Here is an 18,237-nt window from a genome sequence, read left to right as displayed (position 1 = left end):
TTCGAGGAGCCTGGGGAGGAGTTCAAAATGATTAAAATATTCAGAAACTAACAGTGACAATGCAGATGAAATTCTAGAAGATGATCTGGATTTGCATGGAACTGAAGTGTTTTCTCCAGAGCACGAAGAGAGCAGATGGTATTGCTTTAACATTGTCTGGGAAGAATGCTATCTATAAGAGCAGATCGTTTTATTTTAATATCTATGACTCTGCTCCTGTGATTTATATAATCATAGGATACAGGAAGCATATCATGTGTTTTTTTTAATCAAACAAACCATTTACTTTTTAAAATAGTCTATTATCTTTTCTCCCCCCAAAAAATCTTTTATAAATTGTTTAAAGGATAATTTCATAAAGTTACTCTGTTAGTCTCAAGAAGTAAATCATATAGGGAATAGATATATTCTCAAGAAACAATTTATACCTATAAGATCAAAGATATATTACCTCTGACAAGCAAAAGTATTGAATTTCAGGAGCGTGAGGAAAAATAAGTGCCTCTGCTTTCTAGAACTGGTGAGACCACACCTTCTCAGGTTATCCAGAGGGAAAGTCAGGTAACCAGACAGTAAATTAGTTTATAATACTTAGCACATAGATAAAGGAGCTTAATCTAACTACCTATTTATGCTCAGAAAATGTTAAATAATAATAGACCTGTGTTCTTCATTGCAAAGGTCATTTGCAAAATATGTCTGATTTTATTTTCTTGTAATGCTTGAATAGGGCAAATAAACAAACAAACAAACAAACAAACAAATAAATAAATAGATAAATAATGCTGGACTTAGAGTCAGGAAGACTTTAGTTAAAATTCTGACTGACATTTGTCAGCTTTGAGGCCCTGGGCTTGTCACTTAACCTTTCTGAGCCTCAGTTTCCTAATATGCAAATAGAATTCTCAAATGAGAATGCATATTAAGCACTGTACAGTTTTAAATGTGTTTTACAGATGAGCAGGATGTGCTTAGAAAAACCTGGAAAGATTTATATTAATTGATATCAGTAAATAAAATGAGCAGAACCTGGAAAACATTGTATATAGTAACAGTAATATTGATCAACAGTGAAAGACTTAGCCATTCTCAGAAACACAATGATCCAAGACATTTCCCAAGGATTTATGATTTAAAAAATGCTATCCATCTCCATAGAAAGAACAAATGGAGTCTAAATGCAAATTGAAGCATATTTTTTTTTATTTTCTTGGTTGTCTTTTTCTTTCACAAGATGAATAGTATAGACATGTTTTGCACATGTATAACTTTTATCAAATTGTTTTCTTTCTCATTGGGAGAAGGAAAAATAAAGGGAGGGAGAGATTTTGAACCTCAAAATTTAAAAAATTGAATGTTAAAAAATGTTTTTACATATAATTTGGGGAAATAAAAACATTATATATAAAAGTTCTATATACTTATTACTAATATTATTATAAAATCATGATAGTTATTGTAGTTGAATCAATAAGAATTCTGATGGGAAGTGAAAGTGGATAAACAACTGGAACTTGAATTCATGGTCTGACAGTCCTAGTCTCTTTTTACAAAATCTACTAAAATTACACTGCTTTACAGAGAACTTCATGGCAAGAATTTTAGCAATGTCATACCATTTTCTTCATGCTGTAAACCTATCACTAAGTACAATCCAAGTTGATACCTCCATTCTGATTTCACACAAATTGCTTCACTAACCTAATTACAAATGTAGAGTGAAGACCTTGGAATCCAGATTTTTGGATTGGTTATTATAACCAGACCACCAAGAAAGCCCTAAGAATTGAGGTTCTCAAGACACAAGGCCAGGTGTGGCTTTGGATTTGCAGCTTGGTGATATTAATGTTTTGTAGGAACTGATTTAAATTGTCAACTTAATCCTCCTCCCTTTCCCAGAAACTGAGGGTTGTAAGATTATACCCCAGATCTGTTGTGTTTTGTGTGTGTGTGTGTGTGTGTGTGTGTGTGTGTGTGTGTGTGTGTGGTTGTGTGTAGAAATGGTTAGAATGTTGAAGTACTTATTTCTTTGTAAATGACACCATACTGTTGAGTAGTTAAATAGAGCTGGCTTGAACCCATGGAAATGAGAGAAATAACCCTCTTCAAAATTCTGAAAAATTCTGGGAAAGTGAATTCACCTGATTTGAAAGCAAAGTGTAACATTAGGAGGTACTGTTACATGGGGTGGGAGAGGGAATTATGCTAAATCAGAGATGAATGAGAATATATTTACTTACTGTCACTGTCATATTCTCCAACTATTGCAGTGAAGGTGGCAGCAGCATGTGACAATAATTGAGGGCAAAGGCAAATTAGGAGAAAGCTGGAGGCTAGATACAATATTTTAGTGGCTCTGGGATCTGATATTTGCAGGTAATATAATAAAGTATGTCCTTCATTTTTGAAGAAGACCCTGCCTGACCTCAGGGAGGTGATGCATGGTATGCACATGAATTGGATTTGAGTGGGGGAGGGGGGTACTATACTAAGACACCAATCTCACTTTCTCCTCCAGAGCCATTGGGGTCCAGTGGCCAGATATGAATAAGGACAACTGGAGATAACCCTTGGATGCAAGGCAATCAGTGTTTTCCAAGGTCACACAACTAGTAAGTATCTTAGGTTAGATTTGTCTTCCAAAAGAGAAACAATTTCACTTTGCTATCTTATCTTTATGTTATCTGTTGTCCCCATCTGTTCTTACTCCTCAGATCCAAATATGCCAGGAGGCTGAATGTTGTGAAAAGGAAAGAAAAGGCAAAGGAGGAATTAGGTTTGAACCCTGCCTTTGCTACCTACTACCCGTGGGACATTGAACAAGTAGTCACCCACCAACTCTGGGTCTTAGTTTACTCATATTAGAATAAATGCCTTCTAGGGTCCTTCTAGCTGTAAAGTTTATTGTCCCGTAAATATTGAAAGAGGATCAATTCAATATACTAAAGGCCTTCTTCTAAGGCAGGGGTTTTTAACCTTAGACTCTTATGAATTCTCTCTCTCTCTCTCTCTCTCTCTCTCTCTCTCTCTCTCTCTTTCTCTCTCTCTTTCTACACACACACACACACACACACACACACACACACACACACACACACACACACACACACACACACACACACACACTCATACACACACACACACACACACACACACACACACACACGTATCCTTTGCTGTATCTAATTTTATCTATTTAAAAACATTATTCATAAGTTTTACCCAGAGTGCCAAAGGGGTTAATAGTTAAAAAAAGATTAAGAAACCCTGCTCTAAGGTCAGCTAGGTAGTGCAGTGTCCTGGAGTCAGGAGACACTGGAGTGGGGAGGACCTGAATTCAAATTCGACCTCAGACACTTAATAAGACCTTGGGCAAGTCTTGCATTGCCTTGCCTTGCAAAAAAAAAGAAGAAAGAAACCCTGCTCTAAGGTAACTGTGAAGTACTCTTCATCATGCTTACTACATAACTAATCCACACAACTTTTATGATCACTGGATCACACATTTCATTCCTTTTTTGTCTTTTTTTGCACTCTTTTTATTCCATAATGTAAGAAACATACTTAAATTACAAGGTATTTTGTATTCTGTAAAATGTTTAAGTCCTCTGCTGATTCTTTTTATCTTTCTTAGTATCAGAACTGGAGCAGACCACTCTCCTAGAACTCTGTCCTGTTATACAACTCTGGTGTGCTTAAGGCTTAATCTGCACTCAGTTCTAGTCAAAACTTGCTGCTGAAACTTTTCAGAAAACTCAATGATGGGGCATAGTGATGATGGTTAAATTTTAGAAACTCCCCTTTTGTAAACCCTTCCCATTTCCAGAAATTGAGACCTTTTGCTTGTGGTCAATGATCCTTAATACCATAATCCTACCAGTGATGTGACAGCTGCCAAAGGAGACCCTAGGTAGAACTTGGACTCCTACTTCTTCAGTGTTCAACTAGAAATACATCCCACTCTACCATCTAATTAATTCAAAACAACAAATATTAATTTAGCACTTACTATTTTTCAGATACTGTGCCAAGTTCTGGATTTGTCCAAGACCACCCAGATGACAAGTAGCAGAGTTTGGTTTAGATCCATATCCTATGACTATAAATCCTACATCCCCTTTTCACTATATCACACCCCCCAAAATGCTAATTGGTATCACTAAAGTATGACAAATACAATTTAACCACATTTCTAGCATGTTGGAACTCAATGGTTAAATGAAACTGATATATATTCATTCAATCCTACCTCTACCCCCCTCACTTCCCCAACAGTGGAAAAAAAATAATACATTGAGAAAAAATACATTTTAGCTTTCCATGATTCATTTATATTAGTATTCTCTCCCCTGATGGAGATCATAGCACAAGGTAGTCTATAAAATAAACTTTTGCTTGTGGTCAGTAAAATGTGCATGCCTGTATTATGACCATGCACATACACATATACAAAAATTGGTTTTGTATATATGTGTACATATATACATATATTCACATATCTTTATAGACAAACACATACATACACATATGCATCTCCTACTGATGGCTTACAGAGCTTATGGAAATGAGTTTCTCTCTGAATTTAGTGATCCTTGGGTAACAATCACCAAGTCTATATTTGAAATTTTTTCAGTTGAATAGAACTATCACAGCTATTGTGCTATTGTCTACTAGCATAGACTTTAAGCAACCAGGGTCACCCCCATACCCATATATTACTGAAAGAGGCAACTAAGTGGTACAGTGGATTGGGTGCTGGACCTGAAAGTATCATCTTTCTGAGTTCCAATCTAGCCTCAGACACTTATTAGCTGTGTGATCAAAGACAATTCACTCAGTGCTGTTCGCCTCAGTTTCCTCATGTGTAAGATAAACTAGAGAAGGGAATGGTGAACTACTATATCTTTGCCTAGAAAACCCCAAATGGGATCATGAAGAGTTGATACAAATGAACAATAATGAATAGAAAAAGAGAAATATATAGATTATAAAGAGTCCAACTTTCAAGTGTTGGTTCCAAAATAGTACAATTTTTTCAAAAGTTGCCATACTTAGCCAAAGTGAACTAAGAGATATTCCCCAATCCTGTCCTCCTCCCCCCAAACTTCCATGTATTTATCTGTCTCTGGAAAAGACTCCCATCATATCTTTGTCTGTAGGAAGATTTCCATTTCTTGAAGGCCTGGCTTCAGGTATCACATCTTCTGTGAGTCCTTCCCTCATTCCCAAAGCTGGTAGAGAGCTATGCCTCCTCGTATTTCACTCCTGGTTTTTATTAATTTTCTTAAATTATACTTGTATTATATTTATTGGTACATTGAATTGCTCTATTAAGGTTAAAATCCATAAAGGAAGGAATTATATCATCTTTCATGTTTGTATCTCTGGTATACAGGGCAGAGAGTATCAACTACTTCACCAATGAAATGAGTGTTGTGGGTTAGAATAGTTGGTTTCCAAGTCTCTTCCATTTCTAAATTTATGTTTCTATGGTCCTAAGAACCACATACTGGTTGTCTAATTTCTGGATTGAATCATCTCATGAAATAGACGTGAATTTGCATAGTTTATAATATTGTAATTTGGGGTGATCCATGCTATGTAAAACATAACAAAATAGTCATTTACAAATTATCAACTACAGGCCATTTTCAACTTATGAACAGACTGCACTCAAGAATCATTTCTTAAGTTAGTTGTTAGTTTTGAACTCTTCACATTTTTTTCTCAAACAGAACACTAATAATGATACTTAGCTTCTTGAGTATGTACTTACTACTAAATAACTTAATCACTATTTACAACAATGTTTCTATGGGAAACCTTCACTAAAAGCCTCTCCAATTCCTCATCAGGGTAAGGATGTGGGCTATATTCTCTAAGACTATGCCAAAAATACACAAGCTCCATCAAATTCCATCAATCTGAAAATGTCTTAAACATGGAGCCAGTGATGGACTCTATGTCTGTTGTCAATGAAAAAGTCCAAGTTTAAAAAGACTCCTCACTATACTGATGAAGCCTTCTGCCACAGAAACTAGAAAACCCTTTTCTCAAGTCCTACAATTTTTCTCCCATTCCCTGTAATTTTTCAAAAATCTCTGGCAATGGCTCAGCTACATTTATCTTTTCCCCAGTTCTACAGAGTGCAGTTTATTTGGACCAAGTCAACTTAACTTATCAAGGACATTTACATGCTCTTTTAATATGTCCTTACTATTCCTAGGTATCACTTTTCTATTAGTCATTTTTGTTTTGTCTTTACCAGTCCACAGATTGTTTTCCAAGGCAGGAAAAACAGAAACAAAATAGGGATTGAGCTGTTCTGCTGTCTCTTGATCACCAATTGGCACTTTTATTTTTCTGTCTTCTAAAAAATTCAAGGAGTACTATATTATTTTCTAGGTACCACAGTTTAAGGAAGACAATAATTTCTATAGTGTTTGAAGGAGTGATGAATATGGAGGATGAAGAGTTGTAAGTTCATGTCTTATGATGGACAATCAAAAGAACTGAAGTTATTTAGCCTGAAGATGAAAAGGTTTATGGGGAACATGCAAGCTATTTTGTAAGTAATTGAAAGACTAACATATGGAAGAGGGACAAGATGTGTTCTGTTTGATCCCAGAGGGTCAAAAATATTACAAATTACTGTTGTTTTTCAGTTCTGTCCAACTCTTCATGAGTCCATTTGAGGTTTTCTGGGCAAAGATCCTAGAGGGTTTACCATATCCTTCTCCAGTTCATTTTACATATAAGGAAACTGAGGCAAATAGGGTAAAGTGATTTGTACAGGGTCACTCAGCTAGTCTGGGGACAGATTTGAATTCAGGAAGATGAATATTCTTGGACTCCATCCATGCACTCCATCCACTGAGCCACCTAGCTACCCTTGTATGAATGGATAAAAATTGAAAAGAGACAAATTTAGACTTGATTTCAGTAAGTTTCCCACCATAGTCAAATGGCCTATTCTGAGAGGTCCTTTCTTTGAGATTTTTGAGCAGTGCTGTATTATCATTTGTCAATTACTAATTCTTTTTAATTTATGTATTGAGATATAACAATCAATTAAGGTCCCTTTCAATTTCCAAATTTTGAGATACTGGAATCTGTGTTTTAGCATTACTTTTTATGCATATTTTATTTTAAATACATGTTTATTGATTTTGATGTTGTCATTTCCCAATTACAATCCTTACTTCCAACACACATAGAATTCTCTAGTGTAAGTAATTTTTGCAATATAAAAATTTTAGCTAAATGCCCCATTCCATACCTAGGCTTCACCACTTAATTTCAGTTCTGGAGGATGCTCAAAATGTCTAACTGATTTACAACTATTATTAAACTATAATACCCCCTTCTTGCTCCTCAATTAATCTTAGATTTTTTTCTTTGTAGAAAAAAAAAGCCACAAGGCTTAACACTTAAAAACTAATTAACATATTCATCCTATGCTAGGTTCCTCACTTCACTTTCACAGCCAGAATAAGTTGCATATCCCCCAGCAAAATAAAACCTAATGAATTTCAGATTAACTCTCCACTTACCGAGCATTAGAAACACAGTCACAATTTGATGGTTGACGGATTAATTCTCCTTCCTTTGGATTCCCAGACTTCAAATAACAGGATCTAATTTCCCCTTTAAAAAAATTAACAAAATATGTAATGCAAAATTATACAAACTCATTCATGTTTTACAATTATGAGGAAAATATTCAAAATTATTTTTAGTATTAAAGATGGTAACTGGGGTACATTTTAAAAATCTTCCTAAAGAAGGAATGTATGTCACAGTAGACTATAAAAATTTGAAAGATCTTTTAATAAACATTTTTGTCTTCCTGAAAACTCACTTCCCCACTAAGAAATCTAAGTAAATATTAGATTTGTATTTGTATTTAAACTATAATTACCTTTTTCATTTTCTATATGTTATCCATTTAATAATGTCAATATTATATATAGCACCAAAAATGTCATATACACATTAAAGCTTGCTAAGTTTTAAAATTAATTAAAAGTATTTCCATAAAATATGTAGAGATGGAATAGTATCATAATCTGATTGGTTCATACTTTTTGTTAATGATGTTAGATGACAGGTCCTCTGAGTTCAACTACATATTTTACTCAGAAGAATATCATGGATTGATGTGTCTCAGACAAGCAAAATCAAATTGCTTTTTATATGTAAAATGTCTCAAAGTGTTTTATTTAGGTAAAGAAGTAAGACAATGTTCCATGAGGAATTTATACAATTGAAACGTGGATAATGGTACATGTCAGGGATAATCTCATGGAGAGGTATCCTAAAAAACTAGTGCTATATATCAGCCTTCATGATTTGATATGACTCTGAGGTAACTTCTTCAAACATATAAACCAAAGTCACTTCCCTAAGCTTTCTATAATCTGAGGTTCCATCAAGAAGTAGCACAAATGAGGGGTAACTAGATGGTACAGTGGATAGGGCACAGGCCCTGGAGTCAGGAGTACCTGAGTTCAAAGCCAGCCTCAGACACTTAATAATTACCTAGCTGTGTGGCCTTGGGCAAGCCACTTAACCCCATTTGCCTCGCCAAAAAAACCAACAACCTTAAAATAAAAGAAGTAGCACAAATGCACATGATAACTGGTGGTGGAGAGAGAGAAGCAAGGGTTATGGAAGTGACTTTCAATTTTCCACTTGATCACCTGGGGCTTCAGTTTCAGGATCTGTAAAATGACAGGGTTGAACTAAATGATCTCTAAAATATCTTTCAGACCTAATAATCTATAGTTCTAAACATATATGATCATTTTCAGGGCTATTTATTGTATCTAGGCATTCAAAGGTAAAATATCTTAAGTAGTTAATGATGTTTCTGGTAGAATCATAGTTGCAATAGCATATTTTTGTCCATGAAAAGACAAGGAAAGTGTAGGAGGAAGAAACCTCTTGGTCTTAACATTATCTATGTTCCTTTCCTTCACCAACTATTCTATATGGAAAAATGGAAGAGACTTAGGGTTTGAGAGGTTGGAGAGCACCAAACCTCAGAGTTATTTGAAGTTCATATTATTATACATAGTATATTTGTATCTGGGAAGGAATTTTGAGACCATCAAGTATAACCCATCACTTTAAAGATGAAAGAACTGAGGCAGAATGAATAAGTAGCTTGCCTAGCTTAGCATCCCAAAGCTAAAATGAGATTTGAAGTCAAGTCTTTCTGATTCAAAGTCCAACTATTTCCTAATTTATAATTCATCTTTCAGAAATTAAAACTGAAAAGTATGTGAAATGCTTACTATAAACTAGGATGAAATTTCTCAGAGTGACCCAAGTCCATAAATTAGGGAGAGAAGTTCAAAGACAATACTTAGACCTGAGTGCATTAGCTCTTTGGGCATTAGCTGTTTGGTCTAAAATCACATGCGCCTAAGCCTGAGAATTTCCCACAGACAAGGTAAAAGTCTTCCATAATCTTAGGCCAGACTTTTGAGACTTTGGTCAGGAGAATGTAAAATTCCATCAATTCTCTCTATATGCCTCCATGCAACTGGTCCAGCAAGGGAAACTTTTTTTGCAGGTCCCAAGCTAATGTTTCTTTCCTTACTTAAAAAAAATTAGAAAAAGTTTAAATTGAAGGATAATGGCAATATACAATCTTTCTTTGAGGAAAAGAAACCCAAGGATTAAAGATTTCAACTGAGGCAGAAACTGGAGGTATCGGGGTACCCATCAGAGCAGTGACTGGCAAAGATTATTATTAGAGCAAAGCAGCCTCTGATATTGTAATGGCACAGATCATTGATCCAGACACATAGTATAAAAAGAGGACAGTTTTACTCAACATTACACAACTACTAAAGAGGCAAACTAGGGTTTGGAAACAAAATAACAAGTCAGCAATACATATAAAGTGGTTACTCTGTACAAGTTAAAAACTGATAAAAGAACTGAGACCCATTACCCTATATCCTAGCCAATACTTGATCAAATACCATGCATTTTCTCTTAGAAAACTTAAGAGACTTTTCTTAATTGTATATTAGCAACTATTGCAGAGACTTACCATGTTCATCAATGAAAACATGCATAGCATCTACAGGTATCTCATCTTGGAGAGATGTCTCAGGTCCACTTATAACTTGTAAGACAGAACTATCTTGCTGGGAAGTAACTCGGTAGATTATTTGTCTTTGTCTATTGCCCTGGAAACTTGATACACACAAATTTTAAGACTCCCATTAATAACTTCAAAAATAAAAATATAAGCACACATACCCACAACCACCACCACCAGCAAAAAAAAAATGGGATTGTCATTCAGATAGAATATTGAGACTCATATTGTGTGATTTCTTTGATTAGAAAAGCAAAAATGAGTATATTGTCCTTACAGTGTAGTAATCTTGGCAGGTTCAGTAAGCACAGGACTAGCACTAGTATAATCTTGGCTTTGTACATCTGCTTTTCCTTGTTTGGAAATATGCTCACTTGGTTTTTCACTTTCCATGATTTCCTCTTTTTTCTCCAAAGGGTGGTTATCTGAAAAACATTCCTTTGAGTGTTAATATAGAGAATTTGAAGGTATCTTGGGTTCAGCCCAAAAGTATTAGCAGAATAGTAAAATAGAACTTTCAATTAATAAACCAGATTTATAGTCTCAATTTAGGGGCAGCTAGGTGGTACAGTGGATAGAGCACTCCTGGAATCAGGAGAACCTAAATTCAAATCTGACCTCAGACACATAATAATTGCCTAGTTGTGTGACCTTGGGCAAGTCAACCTTATTAAATAAATAAAATTTTTAAAAAAACTTTAAAGTCTCAATTTATAATATTTCCTAACAAACTAAGGTAAAATTCCAAATACACTCTTTGTGATACCTTTGTTCCACTCCCTTCCATATTTCCCATACATATCTATTAGAAATTTCAGCTCTTCCATCTTCTCCAAAAGTTTCCATGGATCTATCAATCAACATATACTTATTATGAATATAATAATATAACAAGGTAGTGTGGCATAGTGGATCTCAGTTCAGATTCTTCTTCTGACTATGTGATTTGCTATGGGACCACGTATAAGTAACTTCTCTCATAACCTAGGTAATTCTAAAAATATAATTTGTATGTGAGTAGATGAAGTCACAAGTGGCAGCCAGAAAAAAAGTGGAGGAGAGAGAGAGAGAGAGAGAGACACAGATAGATAAACAGACAGACAGACTGACAGAGAGAGGCAGAGACAGAGACAGAGGGAGACAAAGACAGAGAAAGAGACAGAGACAGACAGGGAGGGAGAAGGCATATTTTGGGTTGAATATTTCCTCTCAAGAATCTTAGAATTTAGATAGGGAATCAAGCAGCCATATTAAAAGTTAAACAGTTTAAGAAATAAAGTTCACCACAATAACAATGCCTTTTTATTTATTTCTAAAATTATTTAACTTTGAGAGTTAGTGGTCATTTAGTTCAATGCATACACAAAAAATAATTTCCTGTAACATAGCTGACAAATAGTTATTTAGGTTTCGCATGAAGATCTTCAAGGTGTGAAAAACCATTGCCTGTCCAATCAGCTGATTCTAGAGAAGCATGGAATGACTAAAGGGATATGATGCTGAGTGAAGGGAGTAGAAGGAAGAGAATAATATGCACCTTAACAACATTGATGGAAGTAGCTCCTCTCAGCAGTCCAGAGAACTAGGACAACTGTATTTGACTGACTATGGATGATATTATCCCCACCGAGGAAGAAAAACAAAACAAAACAAAACACACAACAAAAAAAACCCTTCTGAAACTGATGAACACTTTATAAAAATTATCTCTTATGTAGCTCCTTCCCTTAATCCTAATTCCTCATACTGAAAATTTGTAATTTGTGAACATGCTCATCAAAATATGCATGTACAATGCTAACCTGAATACCACTGAGGGAAGGGGGGTGGGAAGGGATGCTGGAAGGAAATTTTGTAACTTAAAGATATAGATGTGTATATGGACAAAAATAAATAAGTTTTTTTTAAAAAAAGAGAATAGTATTTCTATCATGAAGATAAAAGGTATATATTTTGACAAAAGAGTTGTAAGTACAAAACATGATAAAACAATAAAAACTTAAAAAGAAGTACTATACTAGGAGAAGGCTAGACATTAGTAGCTAAATAACATCAGATGAAGAGGCATAAATACTTACTATAATAGAGGGAAAGAAGGGACAGTGTGAACACTGAGTAAATCCTACTCAGTAGATTTGAACCAGAGAGAATAAAATACATTTCCAATTGAGTTTAAAAAAAATCTATCCTACCTGACAGGGAAGTGGGGGGGAGGGAAAAAAAGGGGAAGAAGGGACTGATAAAAGGGAAGGTGATGATAAAAGTAAATGTAAAGTTAAAGTAAAGCAAAAAATTGGTGAAGAGGAATAAAAGGGAAGGAAAGAAGAAAGTATAAATGGAAAAAGGTAGCATGGAGGGAAATACAGAATTGATAATCTTAACTGTAAATGTGAATGGGATGAACTCTCCCTATGGGAAATAACAGACTGGATTAAAAACCAGAATCTTACATAGTTTACAAGAAACACATGCGAATCAGAGAGATATAAATAAGGTAAAGGTAAAAGGTTGGAGCAAAAATATATTTATTATACTTCAGTGGAAGTACAAAACAGTGGAAGTAGCAATCCTGATCTCAGACAAAACAAAAGCATAACTTGATCTCATTAAAAGGAACAAGGAAGAAAATTATATCTTCTTAAAAGGCATCATAGGCAATAAAATTATATTATTATTATTATTATTATTATTATTATTATTATTATTATTATCAAACATATATGTACCAAGTTGTATAACATCCAAATTCTTATAGGAGAAGCTTACCAGGAAACATAGACAGCAAAACCATAACCTCCCTCTCTCAGAATTAGATAAATCTAACCACAAAATAAACAAAAAGAAAGTTAATAAGGTGAATAAAATCACAGAAAACAGTTGTGAGTGTTCCAACCAGTCTGGAGAGAAATATGGAACTATGCCCAAAAATTAATAAAACTGCTTGTACCCTTTGATCCTGCATTACCATTACTAGACCTATATACAAAGGGAATTAAAAAATGGGGAAAGTTCCACATGTTCAAAAATATTTATAGCAGTTCTTTTTGTAGTGGCAAAGAATTGGAAGTTGAGAGGATACCCATCAATTGTGTAATGGCTAAATAAATTGTTATATATACATATATATATATATATATATATATATATATTATGGAGTACTACTGCTCTATAAAAAAAATGGGTCAGACTTTTGAATTGATGCTGAGCAAAGGGAGAAGAAGCAAGAAAACATGAAACACAATAACAACAACATTGTGAGTTGATCAATTATAATGGTATATGGTTAATACATAAGGTATAAGATTTTCCATGGTAAGGCCTTATAGTTTAATTTCAGAGAATTACTGACCCCAAATTTACCTCTGGTGTACAGAGAATTACTGACCTCCAATTCACCCCTGATGTATGGGGAGGGGAGATGAGCAGGATTGATCATATTCATATATTTAAAACAGCCTGAGTATTTAAAAGAACCACTGAATGTCCTTGTTGAGTCCTGGCCAGACTCTCCAGCCTGAACATGATTAACACTGCCTATCTTTTCAGGAACTAGTTATTCCTGAAAGTAAACACTATAATTCTCAGGGAGGGGTGGCTCTCTCCTCAGACAACCTGGAAAATTTGGTTTTGTTCCACAAAAAAAAGGAAAAAAACTTTTCTTTGTTCTCAAACTATATAAGATCTAATTAGACCTTAGCCTAATTGGAGTCTTACCCACATAGAGGATGCTCTGCTTGGGACTTTCCCAATTGGGACTCTGGAGGCTGTACCCCAGGGACTCTCCAGCTGCTATTGATTCAGATGTTGAAGCTCCTTCAAATTGGTGATGTTGTCTTAGTGTCTATGTTTATGTAGGCTTTGCTGTTTATATTATATTAGGACTTATTTGTTACTTTTGCTGTAAAACTGATTTATTTCTACTTTTTTATAATCACTTTATTAAATAAACTTTTTAGTTTTGTTGTGTGAACATATCATTTTGAAGGAGCAAATTGAAACCAAACTTATTAATCAAACAGATCTAGGACAACCATTGGAGACCTTTTTTGGACAAGGCCATCCTCATCAAAAAAACAAACAAATGAACAAAAAAACCCACAGAATCTGAATGGATACTATGTTCATTTAAAAAATATTCTCTTATACTTTTCCTTCTCATCTCATGATTTTCTTTCTTTTCCCTTAATCCTAATTCCTCAAACACAAAATGACTAAGAGGTAAGCATATTAAACATAAATGTATATGTGCAGCTTTTACTAAACTGTCCATGATGAAGGGGAGGCAGCAAAGGAGGGTGGCAGAAATCACATAAATATGTAAATGGATGAATGTTGAAAAGCTTTCATAACATATAATTGGAAATATAAAAAAGGAAAAAAAATTGGTGCTATATTCAGAGCTCCCAGGTGAAGGAGCAAATATTGCAAGTACAAAGAAAGAAAGAATTTAATTATTATGGAGCCATAGTCAGGATCACACAGGATTTAGCAGCTTCTACATTAAAGATTATAGGACTTGAAATATGATATTTCAGAAGGCAGAGGAACTTGGATTACAAACTAGAATCATCTACCCAGCAAAACTCAGCATCCTCTTGCTTTTTCAGAGGCAAAGATGGACATTCAATGGAATATACTTTCAAACTTTTGTCCTAATGAAACACCAGAGCTGAACAGAAAATTTGATCTTCAAATGCAATTCTCAAGTGAAGCATAAAAAGGAAAGACAAATCATAAAGGACTTGATGTTGATGGGAAGATGATACTGATAACATACAAAGTTTCTCATTTGATTAGGGCAATTGGGAGTTGAATATGAAGGGATAATATATTAAAGAGTTGGTGCTAAAGTTTAAGAGAGGAATGTTCTAGAAGAAAGGGAAGGGGGAGGTAAAATGGGGTAAGTTATTTCATATAAAAGAGGCAAGAAGAAGCCTCTGCAGTGGAGAGGAAGAGGAAGTAGGTGAGAGTGAATGATTGAGTTTTATTTACCCACTCAAATGAAAACAGAAATCTATCTTACTCTATATGAAAGCAGGAGGGGAAGGGAAGAGGAGGGGGAAGAAAGTAAAGGGGTGATAGAAGGGAAGGCAGATTATGGAAGGGGATAGTCAGAAGTAAAACAGTTTGAGATGGGACAGGGTAAAAGGAGAGAGAGAACAGAATAAATGAGTGTTAATAGGATGGAGGGAAGCACAGTTAGCGATAGTAACTGTGGGGAAAAATTCTGAAATAACCTTCTTTGATAGAGGGCTCATTTCTTGACAGAGAGGACTGAATCAAATTTATTTAATAAAATAAAAGCCATTCTCCAATTTGTCAATGAACAAAAGATAAAGTTATCAATGCTATCTATAGCCATATTTTTTAAAAAATCTTCTAACACTACCAATCAGAAAAAATGCAAATTAGAGCAATTCTGAAGTACTACCTTATATCTATTATATTGGCTAATAAGATAGAAAAGGAAAATGATAAATGTGGAGGAGATAGAAGGAAAATGAGAAATTAATGCACAGTTAGAGGAGTTGTAAAATGATGCAACTATTATGTGGAATGCTTTGGAACTATGCCCAAAGGGATATAAAACCATGCATACCCTTTGACCTTATAATACTACTAACAGGTCTGTATTCCAGAAGAGATGAAAAAATGGGATGGAAAAAGACCTATATGAATAAAGATAGCAGCTCTTTCTTGGGTGCAAGGAATTAGAAATTGAAGGATGCCCATCAGTTGGGGAATGGCTATAGAAGTTGTGGTATGTGGTTGTGATGGAATGCTATTCTGCTATAAGAAATGATAAGCAGGATGCTCTCAAGTAAAACCTGGAAAGACTTACATGAACTGATGCACTATGAAATGTAATATAGTAACAGCAATATTGTATGATGATTGGCTGTGAATGACTTTAGCTTTTTCAGCAGTGCTATGACCCAAGACACTGAAGGATTTATAATAAAGAATGTTATCCAACTCCAGAGAAAGCTGATGGTATCTGAACACAGACGGGATCATAATTTTTTAATTAAAAAAAAACAGTAACAATGAGTGATGATGAACTATGATATACTTAGCTCCTCTTGGCAGTTCAATGATCAAGTACACTTCTTAAAGATTTATGATAGAGAATGCCATCCACATTCAGAGAAAAACTTATGGAGTCTGAATGCAGACCAAAACATACTATTTTCACTTTTTAAAACTTGCTTTATGTTTACTTTCTTTTTATCATGCTTTTTTCTTTAGCTTTCTTTGGTTTCTTTTACAATTTGATTAATATGAAAATATTTTAATGTAACCTATATCAGATTATTCACTGTCATGGGAGGGAGGGGAAGGGGAGATAGAAAAATGTGGAACTCAAAGCTTAAAAAAGATGAATGTTGATAACAATCTTACATGTAATTAAAAAAATAGAATGACACTTTATTTGCAAAAAAAGATAATATTGTGTTACTGTAAAAAAAATAAACAAAATGTACCTGAAAGACTCAAAATATACAAGACAAACAAACAAATGAATCTCAGGAAGCAAGCACTTGCAAGTGTTTCTATTGCATGTTGTTTGATCCTTACCTTTGATGACAACCATAGTATCTGTGAAATTTTTGAAATGTTTTTAATCTTTTAGTAAAATGTTGGCATCTTTAAAAAAAAGAATTGGTGCTATATCTCAGCTATTGTGGTGTGTTTTAACATGAAATTTGAAGTGGTTTTTGAAGAACATAAACCAAAGTCTCTTCCCTAAGGTTTTCATAATCTGAGATTTCACAAAGAAGATAGTACAAATAGATTGATGGTTGGCAAGAAGTGAGAATGAAGGAAGAGGAAATTGTATGACTTTGAGTTTGCCATTGAAGTACTCTGTGGGTTCCTGGGGGCTTCCTATTCATCATTTGTAAGACCATTATTCCAAAAATGGGTCTATTTCAGAAGAAAAGACAAGCCTTCAATGCCTAGGGAAGTTAATAAATATCTTAGAATATAAATTCTGTTATGCATTGTGTCATAAATACTATAGGAATTACAAGTATAGTACAAAGCTTCTCTCCTCAATGCACTTGTCATGTCAATAATTATAAAGCTAATATTCGATAGATCTTATTGCATCCTTAGGATCCTCTTAAACTGTAAGATAAAATAAATGGATTTGGTTTACCATACCTTCAAAGAATTGCTTAGATCTTATTAATTGAAGTAATAAACTTTTAGTGATATATTCTTTACTCCTCTGCCTTTGACATCCTTATGATCATTTTTTAGGAGGAATAGAAACAGCTTAGTATATACCAATAGTCACTAATTCATATAGATGACATAGTTCTTGGCATAGTTGGCCTTGAGCCTGAGAGAAGATAAATGTTGAAGATTTGACATTTGAGTCAATCAATCAACCAACATTTATTAAGAACCCAATATGCCAAGAACTCTGATAGCTACTGAGAATATAAAGATAAAAGTCAAATCATCTAGCATTTCCTTCTTTCAAGGAAATTAAATTCCATTGAGTGAGACAATATACATATATATATATATATATATATGCATATGCAAAACATGTGCACATGTTTATAACATTAATATAAAAGTGTATACATATTTATATACATATATATTTACATGTACAAAATCAATGCAAAATAGGTTTGGAAGAGAGATAACTAGCATTAGGATGAACAGAAAACACTATATAGGTGGTACTTAGCTTTAGTTGCAAAAGAATTAATTGGTTACATGAAGTAGAAGGGAGGAGGAAGTGCATTCAAGGTTTTTGAACTAACTATGCCATATTTGAGAAATGGCAATGAGACCAGAGTGGATGGACCATATCATTCAGGAAGGGAAGGAATGTATAATAAGGCTAGAAAGGTAGGTTGGAGGCAGGTTATAATGGACTTTAAAAACAAAACAAAGAAATTTACATCTGATCTTAAAAGCAACTAGATTTTTTTCAAGTAGGATATTGAGATGGTTGACAGTTAGGTGGTGCATAGAATAGAGTGCTAGACTTGAAGTCAGGAAGACTCGTCTTCCTGAGTTCTAAACTAAACTCTCTTACTAGCTGTTTTAACCTAGGTAAGTCATTTAATCCTGTTTGTCTTCGTTTCCTCATCTGC

At 34.3% G+C, this 18,237-nt stretch overlaps 1 protein-coding gene across 1 annotated transcript in view; it reads right to left on the bottom strand.

The window, feature by feature from the left end:
• PCNX2 (pecanex 2) overlaps positions 1 to 18,237 on the bottom strand; it is a 413,266-nt gene that overhangs the window by 343,900 nt on the left and 51,129 nt on the right. Inside the window, exons 6-8 of the mRNA XM_074222998.1 lie at positions 10,395 to 10,542; positions 10,067 to 10,212; positions 7,554 to 7,647 (exon numbers count right to left, since the gene is read on the bottom strand). Of these exons, the coding sequence (XP_074079099.1) occupies positions 7,554 to 7,647; positions 10,067 to 10,212; positions 10,395 to 10,542 (388 nt within the window). The remainder of the gene's footprint in view (positions 1 to 7,553; positions 7,648 to 10,066; positions 10,213 to 10,394; positions 10,543 to 18,237) is intronic.

This window comes from Macrotis lagotis, chromosome 2 (genome assembly GCF_037893015.1).
Source record: "Macrotis lagotis isolate mMagLag1 chromosome 2, bilby.v1.9.chrom.fasta, whole genome shotgun sequence".
NCBI lineage: Eukaryota > Metazoa > Chordata > Mammalia > Peramelemorphia > Peramelidae > Macrotis > Macrotis lagotis.
The sequence above is the reverse complement of the archived record's forward strand: the minus strand, read 5'-3'. Positions and strand labels throughout refer to the sequence as shown.